Source organism: Camelus bactrianus, chromosome 20 (genome assembly GCF_048773025.1).
Source record: "Camelus bactrianus isolate YW-2024 breed Bactrian camel chromosome 20, ASM4877302v1, whole genome shotgun sequence".
Taxonomy (NCBI): Eukaryota; Metazoa; Chordata; class Mammalia; order Artiodactyla; family Camelidae; genus Camelus; species Camelus bactrianus.
Genome location: NC_133558.1, coordinates 19,091,269 through 19,103,260, shown reverse-complemented (window position 1 = coordinate 19,103,260; position 11,992 = coordinate 19,091,269). Strand labels below are relative to the sequence as shown.

At 43.5% G+C, this 11,992-nt stretch overlaps 1 protein-coding gene across 1 annotated transcript; it reads right to left on the bottom strand.

The window, feature by feature from the left end:
* Window positions 1–4,214: 4,214 nt before the first annotated feature.
* On the bottom strand, window positions 4,215–5,423 carry LOC105084063 (olfactory receptor 2H1-like). The gene has a single exon (XM_010974098.3). The coding sequence runs from the start codon at window positions 5,151–5,153 to the stop codon at window positions 4,215–4,217; it is 939 nt and encodes a 312-aa protein (XP_010972400.2). The 5' UTR covers window positions 5,154–5,423.
* Between the last annotated feature and the right edge of the window lie 6,569 nt (window positions 5,424–11,992).

Below are 11,992 nucleotides of genomic sequence, written 5' to 3'. Positions count from 1 at the left end.
GTTCTTGGCTCATACAGTATGTTGGGGAAACACTAGCCACTGTCACTACTGTTTCATGGGTTCTCTGGCAGTGATGGACATGTATTGGGCGCCTGTGGCACGTGGCTGAACAGATGTGAGGACTCTTCTTCCTAGGAATTAAGAAGAACAAAAAAAATTATGACTGCAAGGAGGTAGTAGATGAGATGGCCCCTGAGTACTTCCAGCTCTAAAAGTCTTTGTCTAAGAATTCTGAGCATCTTGGAAGGAATTTGCCCTCCACATGAAAGACAGTATTGAATGGCCAGTGGAAAACAAAACCAAACCTCATCTAGGACTTCTGTGATTCTTTTTGTCCCCTTGGAGCACTGCTTTTCCGAAGCTCAATTTTTCTCTTTCTCTGAGGCACTGATTTTTTTAAAAAAATAATTTTCACATTTTTGCAAATGATCTGCAAGAATTGAATGGGCCTTGTCATTTCAGCCTCCTGCTCAGAGGAGCCAGCTTCTGAAGTTCCCCAAGAGCATGGGTAGGTTAAATCTTAGACCAATACTTGAAAACCGTTGCATATCCACTTTGGACCAATAGGATTTAATTTGCGTTTTCCCTCTTCCCACAATGGAATGTTCTTGAGAGGGAAGCAGTCTATGTAGTAGATAAGCCTGCAGTGTGGAAAAATGAAGAGTTGGCTTCTGAAGCAGCAGCAAGAGCTATATCCCAGCCCTGGCCTTCATGTCAGGTGACAGCTTCCCTGCAAACAGGGGTGATACTCAGACTACTGAAACAATGTGGCATCGACCCACCTGGCTCCTAGAACAAGGAAGGAAATACTGGAGACTCATGGAAAATGAGACCTGGGGCTGCTGCGGAGCAATGCATTGAGGGTTCTTCCAGCCAGGCACTGTGCCCCAGACCGTGACACAGTGGGGTGAGGGACGTGCACAAGTAACATGAAGGAGCACACAGAGTGTTCTCAAGGGGTGGCGGAGAGGAGGAATAGTCCTTTTCCTCTTCCCATCTTAGATTCTTTATTTAGCTCAGGAGAGACAAATGAAAGACAGACTAACAAGAGAAAAACAAGTTTATTAACACATGCATCGTGCCTACACATGAGAATACTCAGTGATGAGGAACCCAAAGGGGTGGTTAGAACTGGGGCTTAGATACTATTAAGGCTAAACTAAAGGAAAAGAGATTTGGGGCTTCTGGGTGATGGAGGCAATTTATGAGAAAGTGATCAGGGAAAGTGTGGTAAACAAGGGTTGTTTATAGTGAGGTTTGTTCTGTAGATTTAAGCCAGTGCCTTCTCCTTGGAGAAGACTTGTTAGGAGTCTTCTCTATACATGTAAATTTACAAAAAGAAAACGTGTGCCCCATTTTAGAGCTTTTCCTGCAGCTGCTCGTTCTCAGTGGCCTTTAGCTTAAAATAATCCATACACCAAGGAGACGTATTTTGGGGTAGCATATTCTGGTACCCATCAGGTGTGCGTGATTAATTCTGCAGATGGGAAACCAGGAAGGCTGGCTTGGTGGGGGCCGGAGGGATACAACAGAAGCCGGGCACTGTGCTCCCCGACCTGTTCCTGATTCAGTGACCCCTTCAGAAGGGAACTGGTGGTTATACCCTGAGCTTCTTGGATAATGTCCCTTAAGTGCTTCCAACTCATGCTTTGTGTTGGATGGCTAAGTGCCCACACTCATAGGGCCTAAATCTTGTAGTCTTAGGTCATCTGCAAGGGGTCCCCTTTTCCATTTGTATCCAATTCGGTAGCCTCTATATATATTTTAAAAGAATCTATCTTTTCATCGTTAATCATTTGTCTCCCTGGTGTAACTCTTTCCCCACATCTTCCCTTCTTAACACACAAAATACCTTAACTCTTCCCACACAGTAAATAAGCAAATATTTCATATTAATTTTGTTGCTTCCACCATGTTTCAAACCTCAGAAGAATTCTCCGATGCCCACACCACCCAAGCACTTGCGCATCTGATTCTTTCATTCTGTGTGCCTTTTGCGCCCGACTCCTTCGTGTGATGGTTACTTATGTTGGAATTATGTCTCTGACCATCTCAATCTTCTTTGGACACTTCGAGGGTTGTGAATGAGCAAACTCCTGTTGGATTTTCTCCTGGAGTATCCAGTAGATAACTGTCCACACAGACTGAATGAATTTGAAGTAAGATGTTTGTCCTAAACCTCTCTGTGAAACCATTTATTCAACAAATCAGGTTTCATTAAAACAAAGTCCTTTGGACTGCTGCATTTAATTCTCCATTGTATTCCCCTAGAGTCTGTCTAGAAAGGGTTTTACTGTATTTGAACATTAGGGAGCTGATAAACAGACATGAAGAGTAGAGGTTTCCAGGTCCCAGTGAGAGAAAGAGAATAGAGGTGGTGATGAGAAAAAGACATTATATAAGTGATTTGAAAAGTGGAGTTAGGGTTAGCATTACTTGCAGGGCTAAGATTAGGATTATTAAATATAAAACGGGGGCTCTAACATTGAGATTAGGATACGATCTAATAAGGAGGCTAAGGAGACAGGAAGATTAGTACATGGATAGCTAAAACGAAGATTCAGAGTAAAATAGAGTTAATGCTGCTGTTCTGGGCTGATGCCAGAGTAAATGTTGAATCAAAGCCATTTTGTGTTGAAACTAGAACAAAATTAGGATTTTCATTTTTCTTAGTTCATCAGCAGGTACCCAAGAGGATTTGATATTGTTGCCATTTTCATGGGAAAGCTGGGAGACAGCATTTGTGAGATTAGTACCCTAGAACCCTTTACACATTCTTTGGAGATATTTATTCATTCACTCATTCATTCATTTATAGAACTAATTGGGGGCCAATTTTCTGCAACATTCTGGTCCTTGGTTCTAGGAGCCTGAAATCTCATGGGGAAAGTAGGCCAGGAACACATGAGGAGCTGTACCAAAACTTCCTCCAGGCAAGTTATTGTTTCTTGTTCCCACGAGATGCTTTGCAGCAACCAGTGAACTCTTTCTTATTCCAGGGAAGCAAGCCTCCTTCAGCTGGGGGATCAAATTTGACATATTTTTAGACTGGGTTGATTTCCTCAAAGTTTGCTGAGAGGTTGAGACCTCACCAGGGCTGGGGAGACACTATTTGTATCAAAAGGCTGGGTTAAGAGCATGGAGACTTGAACCAATCCTCCTGGGTCCAAATTTCTGACATTGTTAAGCTGCTACTTAAACTCTGCATCTGAAAGAGGATAATGATATTATCTGCTTCATAGTAAGAGAGATTAAATAGTCAATATGTGTAACTTACTTTAAATGGTACCTGGGATATCATAATCACTGTATAAATACCTAATAATAGCAGTGCAATCGTTATCTTTCTGAGCAAGAGTGCAGGGCTGATGGCGGTAGAGAGGATTTAGGTCAGGAATCTGGGATGCCAGGTGCAATACCATATTGTGCCAGTAGATGGCACCAACTCCACATTGCCAAAATTGTCCTGGCAGCCTAAACATTAAGCTTGCTTTCTCCATCTCTGTCTTGAGATGTTTGTGATTTATGAGTGCCATAAAAGAAGAAACACTAGGACTGAAGAAGTTAAGTTTCTCTCTAAGGCCCTGTTCCGGTTTCCAGCCTAAGGGTACTGAAATATTTGATGACAGTATGAAAGTAACAGCATCTGTTTGAGAAGTTGCCTGACTGCAAGTCGTGGGGCCTGGCTTTTGCTTCTAATAGTGCATGTTCTTGGATGAGTTTCTGAACTTACTTGGGCTCCAGCTTCTGGGTCCTTGCTGTCATTTTGGGGGAATGAAACAGAACGAGAATGCAAAACAGACACTTAAGGAAGAGGGAAAAAACTCGAGGGAGAAGCAAAGAAACTATGGTAGAAATTAGAAATGGAGGTGAAGAAATAGCAATGATGTGAGAGATGAGATTGAAATGGAAATGATAAAGTTAGGGCCATCATCATGGGGGTGAAAGCCATTAAAAATAGAGGAAATATTAAATTTGATTCCTATGTTTCCTATAGAGATATGTGCCTCCCCTTAACACATTTTCAGTCTCTGTTCCTATGTCTCTGTCTCTCTCACACTCACACCCACACTCAAATGCACGCACACATATGTGGCTGTCAGTCATTTCTGTGACATGATGGGTGTGAGGAAGGCAGAGGTGTGAGGAATACACACGTCCTGACAAAACCATGAAGGTCTTCTTACTTTCAAAGCACATCAGGCAGCTCTCCCTCAGCTCTCCCTGGAGTCCACGTCCTTCCCCAGCAACCTCCTGAATGCCCTCTTTATCTCCTTATTCCTCAGGGTGTATATGAGAAGGTTAAGTGAAGGGGTGCCTACTGCATAGAAGAGACCAAAGAACTTGCCCCTCTTCTGAGCGTAGGGATTTTTGGACTGGAGATAGACAGCCATGGCTGAGCTGTAGAAGAGGGTGACCACAGTGAGATGGGAGGAGCAGGTCCCCAAAGCCTTCCTCCACGCTGTGGCAGAGTTAATCCTCAGCACTGCCCGGGCAATGGCTCCATAGGAAATCAGGATGAGGCTGAGGGGCACGACCAAGGTGAAGACACTGGTGACAGCCATCTGGATCTCATTGTAGCTGGTGTCCCCACAGGAAAGTTGAATTAGAGCCGGGACCTCACACACAAAATCATCCACCTGCTGGTGGGAGCAGAAGGGCAGGCGGAGGGTGGGTGGTGTCTGGACCACAGACTCCACCAGCCCAATGACCCAGGCCATGGCCACAAGCTGCCGGCAGAGGCGAGGGTGGATGACGGTGGTGTAGTGGAGGGGCTGGCAGACAGCCACGTAGCGGTCAAAGGCCATCACTGTCAAGAGGACACATTCTGTGGTCCCCAGGAACAGGAAGATGAAGAGCTGGACTGAGCAGCCTAGGAAGCTGATGGTCTTGTTTGGGCCCCAGAGGTTGACCAGCATCTGGGGGACACAACTTGTGGTGAAACAGAGGTCCAAGAAGGAGAGGTTGGAGAGGAAAAAGTACATTGGGGAGTGGAGCCTGGGCTCCAGCACGGACAACAGGATGATAAGTGTATTGCCCACCAGAGTCATGAGGTAGGAAGCTAAGACGAGCACGAAGAGGATTCTTTCAAGTCCTGGGTGTTCAGAGAAGCCCAGAAGGAGGAAGTCCGCTGGGGAGCTGTGGTTGACCATGACCTGGAGGGATGAGGTGTCAGAGCAGTGTGTCCAGAGTGTATTATAACAACTCACCCTTGTTACTAGTCAGGTCATACCAAGTGGATGTTTCTCTTCTGCCTTCACTCACTCAGCCTCAGATTCCAGGCACATCAGCATCCAGCAGCCCCTTCTCTTCCCCTGTTCTTCTAGGTCAGGTGTTGTCCAGGGGGAGTCAGGAAACCGTGAATGTGCAGAAACAGATGGAGCCTCACACCGGTTCCTCAGACCTACCCGGTGAGTTTAAAGGAGGCTGATGTAAAGTGTGGATTAACTAATTAACCTAGGACACATTTATTGAGTGCTGCTGTGTTCAGAGCACTAAGTGTTGTATTGTCCCTTATGTATTTGTTGGGTGAGCTAGAAAGGTAATATATTTTGAATAAATTTTCTGATTATAAATGATATCTGCAGGTTTGATCATTTCTCTATTGGTCTGATGCATTTTTAGAGCTAGTTATTGTATTCCGCATATTGTACGTTTCTTTATTTGCAAGGGAGCATATCAGAGAGGGAATATTTTATCCATGGGAGAGACCTTTCCTTTAGGTCTAGCAGTCCTGTTCACAGACGGAGCAGTTCATTTGCCTGAGTCACTGAACCAGCAGTCCTGGGTGGGGACTTGGTCCACGTGCTCAGTCCCTGCCATGAGAAGATTACAGGCAGGAGGTGAGGGTGGTCCTAGGCTCACTAAAAGCACGGAGGAGTTCATGGGAACATTGTCAAAGACTCCAAGATAAAGGCCAGTAATACCAACATACTGAGTGAATGAGAGGAAAAGGTCAAAAAGGTGAAGGACCCACTTGGGTGGATATATCAGGGAAAGCTTCCTAGAGGAGGTGACTGGAATTTTTTTTATTAATAGGGAAGTATTAGGACGTAGAAGATCAACTCAGAGATGGGGTGGGAGGCTGCAGCCACTCTAGCAGTTGAGGGACAAGGACTCCAGGTTCTCTGGTCTTGAAAGACCTTTGGAAGTCCACTGGACAGAAGTAGGGGTGGCAGGTGATGGCAGATGAGATGGTGGGACACCTGACAACAATGCCCTGAAACTTACAGGATGACACGAATGTCTCCCATCACAAGGTACCCATCTGTCTTTAAGTTCTATTGAATCTTCTTTTTGCCAGAATTTTCTGCCTTTATGTCTTTCTTGGTTTGTTCTTTCTTTTTTTCCCATTATTCTTTTCTCCCCTATAGGATATACTAAAAAAAATTCATACTGTTATATATTCAAACGAAAGTGTGAGTAAAATAAATCTCTATAGTTGATGAATAATAAAGCCATCCCTGGTATGCCCACCAACCAGGTTAAGGAACGGAACCCAGGTTTCAAGCATCTTAGAGGCTCCTTGTGTGCCCTTCCCTGACTGCTCAGTTCCCTACCCCTGAAGATGAAACCACCATTCTGAATTTTAAACGATCACTTTGTTTTCTTTTTTGAAGACATATTTCACAGATCATAAAATTCACCCTTTTAAAGTGTATAACTTTGTGGGTTTTAGTATATTCACAAATTTTGCAACCAATATTTTCACTTCCACACCATTTCATCACCCAAAAAAGAAATCTCATGCCCGTGAGCAGTACCCCTCCTTTGTTTTCTTTAATATACAATATTTGTAACCTTACAAAATAGCTAACTTAAAAAAATTCATCCACCAACTGTCACCCTACCAATTTTTTTGCATTTCTAACTTTCTCATTCTCCTGGAATTTCACTCCGTTTCTCTGCCTTATTTCTGAATCTCTGTAGATGACATCTTCCTTAGTAAGTCTCCCTCTTCTCTCACTTTTAATTTCCATCTTTTCCACTTTTTCTCTTGTTTATTATTTTTCTCCTGGTCTCTTTCCCTCTGACACATTCATTCTGCAATTTATGCATTTATTCAGTTCTTGAGCCCCAAGAGTGCCAGCATCATGCTAGGAGCCAGGTCAGGGAGTGGGGGGTCCACTCAAGGGAGTTTAAGATAATCCAGTGATTATTATCTGCTCTTACTCTTAGTCATAACATTTATTGAGCGTTTCCTATGAACCAAGCATGGTGCCAAGCACGTCCCTGAACACCTGGTTCTCGCAGCAATCCTGCAAAAACAATGTTATTATCCCAATCTTACCAAAGTGAACAGCCTCAGAGAGGTTAAGTAACTTGGCTAAGCATCCAGCCGGTAAGTTTCAGGGCTGGGATTCTAGACCCTGTTTAACTTCCAGGCTGCTGAGGATATGTAGAAACAGATGTCTTATAGAAGAATAAACTTTCTACTTACCCTCAATCAAATTAAAATCTCTTCTGCTGCCAGTGATGACAAAACTCTTAACTGGTGCCTAGCCTCCATCAAGAGGAAAATGTAAAGAAGAATGGGCGTCCTTGAGTGGCCAGTAAGTCTCTGGTCCAATACAGACTGCTGATACTTCCTACCAGGCGCTTTTCTAAGCACGTGCACACGTAATGTGCTAGAGCTGGCTCATACCAGCTCTTGATTGTTAACTTTTCAGGAATTTTGTGAGACACGTATTAAACTATTGGTAGCTTAACTCAGCCATAGGAGCAGTATTTACACCATGGAAATTGGCAAACACTTCAAAGTTGCTCTCTGTCACCCCCAGCCAAGGTGGTTGTTAAACACTTCCCACCACACCTTTGATTGCCCCTCACAATAGCTCTGTGTATTGTCTATCTTCCTTTTACCATAAATAGACCGAAGCCAAGAAAGTTTAAATAACTTTACCAAGACTATATGGTTATTAAGTGCCAGAGCTGATGTTTGAAACCAAGTAGACTGGCAGCAGAGGCTGTGCCCCATCTACAGCCCACGGCATCTCCGCAGGGAAGATGAGGCCGGCGGAGGTCAGAGGCACTGCCGTGCTGCTGAACTCCTTGCAAACCACCCTTCCGCTCAGTCTGCAGGAGAAGTCAGCTTGTTTTAGTGGCACAGGAGGTAGAAAGGTTGACACGGTGTGGTGGTGGAGGGAAGGGTCCCAGGACTCCCATCCTATGGAGAGGTCGAGCTCATTAATTCTGCTAAGACCCTGGGGGTTCCACAGGCCACAGACAATTAGACACTAATTGTGGTAGAGAGGGTGGGGGAGTATCTAGAGAAAATGTGCCAGCAACAGTCATCAGAGTGGCAGGTCAAACGGTCACCCACTGCTTCTTTCTGTCAATAGGAAGAACAAAGTGGTCTCTCCTTTCCGGCACCTCCAGACAGTCCCCTGGCTCCCAGATACTCCTCTCAAGCCTCTGATCCATCAGTTCAGGATCCCACTTTTTAAAGTTTTCAACTTCTTCCCTTTCCATTTAATTCTTCTGTCTGAGTGGAAACACACTGCAGTAACACAGAATTGTGAAACCCTAGGGTTGGAAGAGCACTTAAGGCATTTAGTGTAACCTTCCTGTGATGTAGCAGAAACACTATCATGCCTCTACCCCATTAGAGGAGGGGCACATGGGGTCAGCTAATAAACAGCATCCTGGTCCAGGTCTGGATCACAATGGCTGTATTAGGTCCATGGACACGCCCAGTAGTCATTACTGCGGTCACCAAGTATATAACTGCGATACACGTACTCGGTGGTTGGCAGAATTCCCACAATTGTTCTCTGGTCTGTGGAGTAGGAGATATGCGAGTGGGTGGGAGATCTGGAGTATGGGGTACCCATGTTGGAAGGGCTGGGAGAAGGCAATCATCAGGCTGGGTTGGGGCTGCGAGATTGCTGAGGGATTGTGTATTCAGGGCACATAGCTGGGGGCAGAGCACCACTGAATGTCCTCACATGGGCTTCGTGGACCCAGCAAGAGAAGTGCCACTCCACTGCTGAGAAAGCTTAATGTCCTACTCACTGTAAAGGAGACATCTTTACAGAAATTCAGTCTGTTAATGCAAAGCAATGATTGAAGTTGAATTTGAAGCTGAGAGCCAATGTATTCGTAACTGGCACACATATAAAAATGTAAATAAATATAAACGTGTAATATCCTTACTCTTAACCATAACACCAGTCTGTTATTTACACATTGCACACCTCATTTTGTTCATTTGCTAGGTCATCCCATATGAGTATATGTATAGTTGCCTTTTTTAAAGGCTACATATTATTCTTCTGTATAGACCTTCAATTATTCAACCAGTCCCTCATTAATTTTATCTTATTTCCAATCATTTTGTGTTAAAAACAATATTGCAATAAATATCTTTGTTCACATATTATTTTATACCTGCATGTATATATTGAGATAAAATTCTACAAGTATAATTGCTGGGTCAGTGTATGTGCACGAATACTTTAAAAATTATATTTTGAACAAAATTTGATACATGAAAAGGATAAATGTTACACAGATGTAAATGACAACATTAGTAATTCAATAAACACTCATTAAGTGACCCCCTAATCCAAGAACTAGAATATCACCACTGCCTTTCATCTTCCTGTGTCCTCTTCTCCATCCCGCTCAACTGCCTCCTGCTGCAGGTGCTCACTACACTGAATCTTGAGTTTATCATTTCCTTGGTTTTTATTTTAACAGTTTTATTGCATATTTATAGATATATCTAAAAAACATACCATCCAGTGTTTTTCTATCCTTTATAATCAATGTGTTGCTGGTGAGTAATAGTACACCAAATTTTATCTTTACTAAGAAATAAAGTTATAGCATTTGTGATAATGAATTATTGAGTCGTGGAACTCAGTTTCCTTCAATAAATTGTTTTGTATAAACATTTAGGTTCTTATAGTTGAATTTTAGGTTTTGATTATGACCTGATGAGACAATACCAGAGGGGTCCTTAGGGCTTCATCCCCTATTGAAAAATTTCCTGTAAGTGACTATCTCAGCATTTAGATTGAGCTTTACCACTGACCTATAGTTTTCTTCTACCTCAAAAACAAACATACCCTGAATTTGAAAGTACCCTGTCTCTGTTTGTTTATCTATTATATTGATTATTTTTACAATTTATCAAAAAAAAATCATACTTTAAGTAGTCTTTAGAGAGCTGATTTTTTTTTTTTCACTCAACAACAACTCCCTGGGCTTCTGTGACACTTACTCCATCTCCTTAACATTTCAAAAATTCCCACAGCCTAATTCTGCTCCTTGTCTGATTTCTTTTGGTATTGCTAGAGAATAAATAAGGTGAGAATATTCTGTCTCTAAGAGAATTTTTTTATGACACAAAGCAAGTATGTCCATTCTGGTACTGCATTCAGAAGCAAGGATGTGTGAAACTCCTAAGAAAAAAATCATTTTTGGTCAGAAATGAAAGTATCCAGGGAGTCGGGATCTGTTCTGCCTCTTGGAGGGAGGTAATTTCACATGGGAAGAGGAGGAAAAAAGAGAGATGACCAGAGTCCAGATTTGTGTTTATATTTCTTGAAAGGGCATCATTTCTCTGAACTCAGGTCCTCAATGAACGGGAAATCCCCTGAGATAGGGGATTTCAGGTTTCCTCCAGCAGTAGCTGCGTGCTAGAAATCTGCAGCTCCAGTAGGCAGGTTCTCTGTCACCACCCCAGGGTCTGGCCAGTCAGGAACAATGTGATGTTCAGTGAGTTTGTGGGTGAGGATTTCTATTCCTGGTTAGTGAGGCTTATAAGGGAGGCTTACCTTAACTGACCAGAAGGGGTAACCGACCAACTTCTCAGACCCTGTGTTTTAAAATACAGTATGTTAATTGAAACAAATTGAACACCAACAGTTTAGAAAATGATGGCCTTTGAAAAGATAGTTTATTATTCATAGATCCCAAGAGGAAGTGGCACACCACACCATGAAGGGCCATGTGAGAAAGCACCAAAGTTGGTCCCAGGCAGAGAGAGGAGGGGGCGCTGTGGACAAGAGCCTTTCACATGGTTTCTGCAGAAAGAGATGGGCGAGACAGAGTAAGCAGGTTTAGAACTGGCTAGTTTATAGCATTTCAGTGGACTCAGACATTGGGACTGTTTCTAGTTGTCTGGTACCTGGCCCTGGGGAGGTTAGGGCAGGTGGATGGTGGCCCGGAGTGTGAGGGCTTGATAAAGGGGGTTCTTGGGGTATGAGCTCTGAATTGGTTGGTTTGTATTTGAAACAAATATGCTCAGGGTGAACTGTTTACTATCCCTAGGAATAAGCTGTTCCTGGAGGGAGTTCCTCCAGTGTCCACAAGACCCCAGATATCACCATTAGGTTACAGAAAACAATAGACATGGTTGATACATTCTGCTTGGAAGTGGAGACCTCAGGTGCCTAGTCTTTGTTTTGCCCAAGTGTTGAGACCCTGGAAGTCCAGCGGGAGCCTGCGGGGCATGGTGAGCATCAGCTGATGGGTGTCAGTGTCATCTGGATGTGCGTGATGGTGCGGGCTTTGAATGCTCGCAGTCCTGGGAGAACAGTTCTTGTCTACCTGTCCACCAGGCTGCAGTCTTCCTCCAGGCTTGGTTCCCTGCACTCATAGGCTGTTTTCTCACCTCTACAAAGTCGGGGAAAAGTGCATGGGGAGGGGTCCAGGTAAGACCTGCCATCCAAGTATAGTCCTGCCTACACTTAGGCTTCAAACCTCCCCTTGTTCTCACTCATACCAAGGCTCCTTGAAGTTTCCTCTATTCTTTTTAAAAATCTCTCCGCTTCCTTGCTTCTAACATACACCTTGCCTGTAACACACACACACACACACACACACACACACATTTGGATGTTGATTCATACCCCATAAAAATATTGGGAGAATTATATGAGGCAACATACTTGAAAATGTCTTGCACAGTAAGATATAGCAGGTGATCCCTAATTGTTACTTCCCCTTTTCTGTCTTCATTTCGTTGTTCACACACTCATAA

Excerpts from the sequence above, each read along its gene's own strand:
- LOC105084063 (XM_010974098.3), bottom strand. The coding sequence starts at position 5,153 with ATGGTCAACCACAGCTCCCCAGCGGACTTCCTCCTTCTGGGCTTCTCT.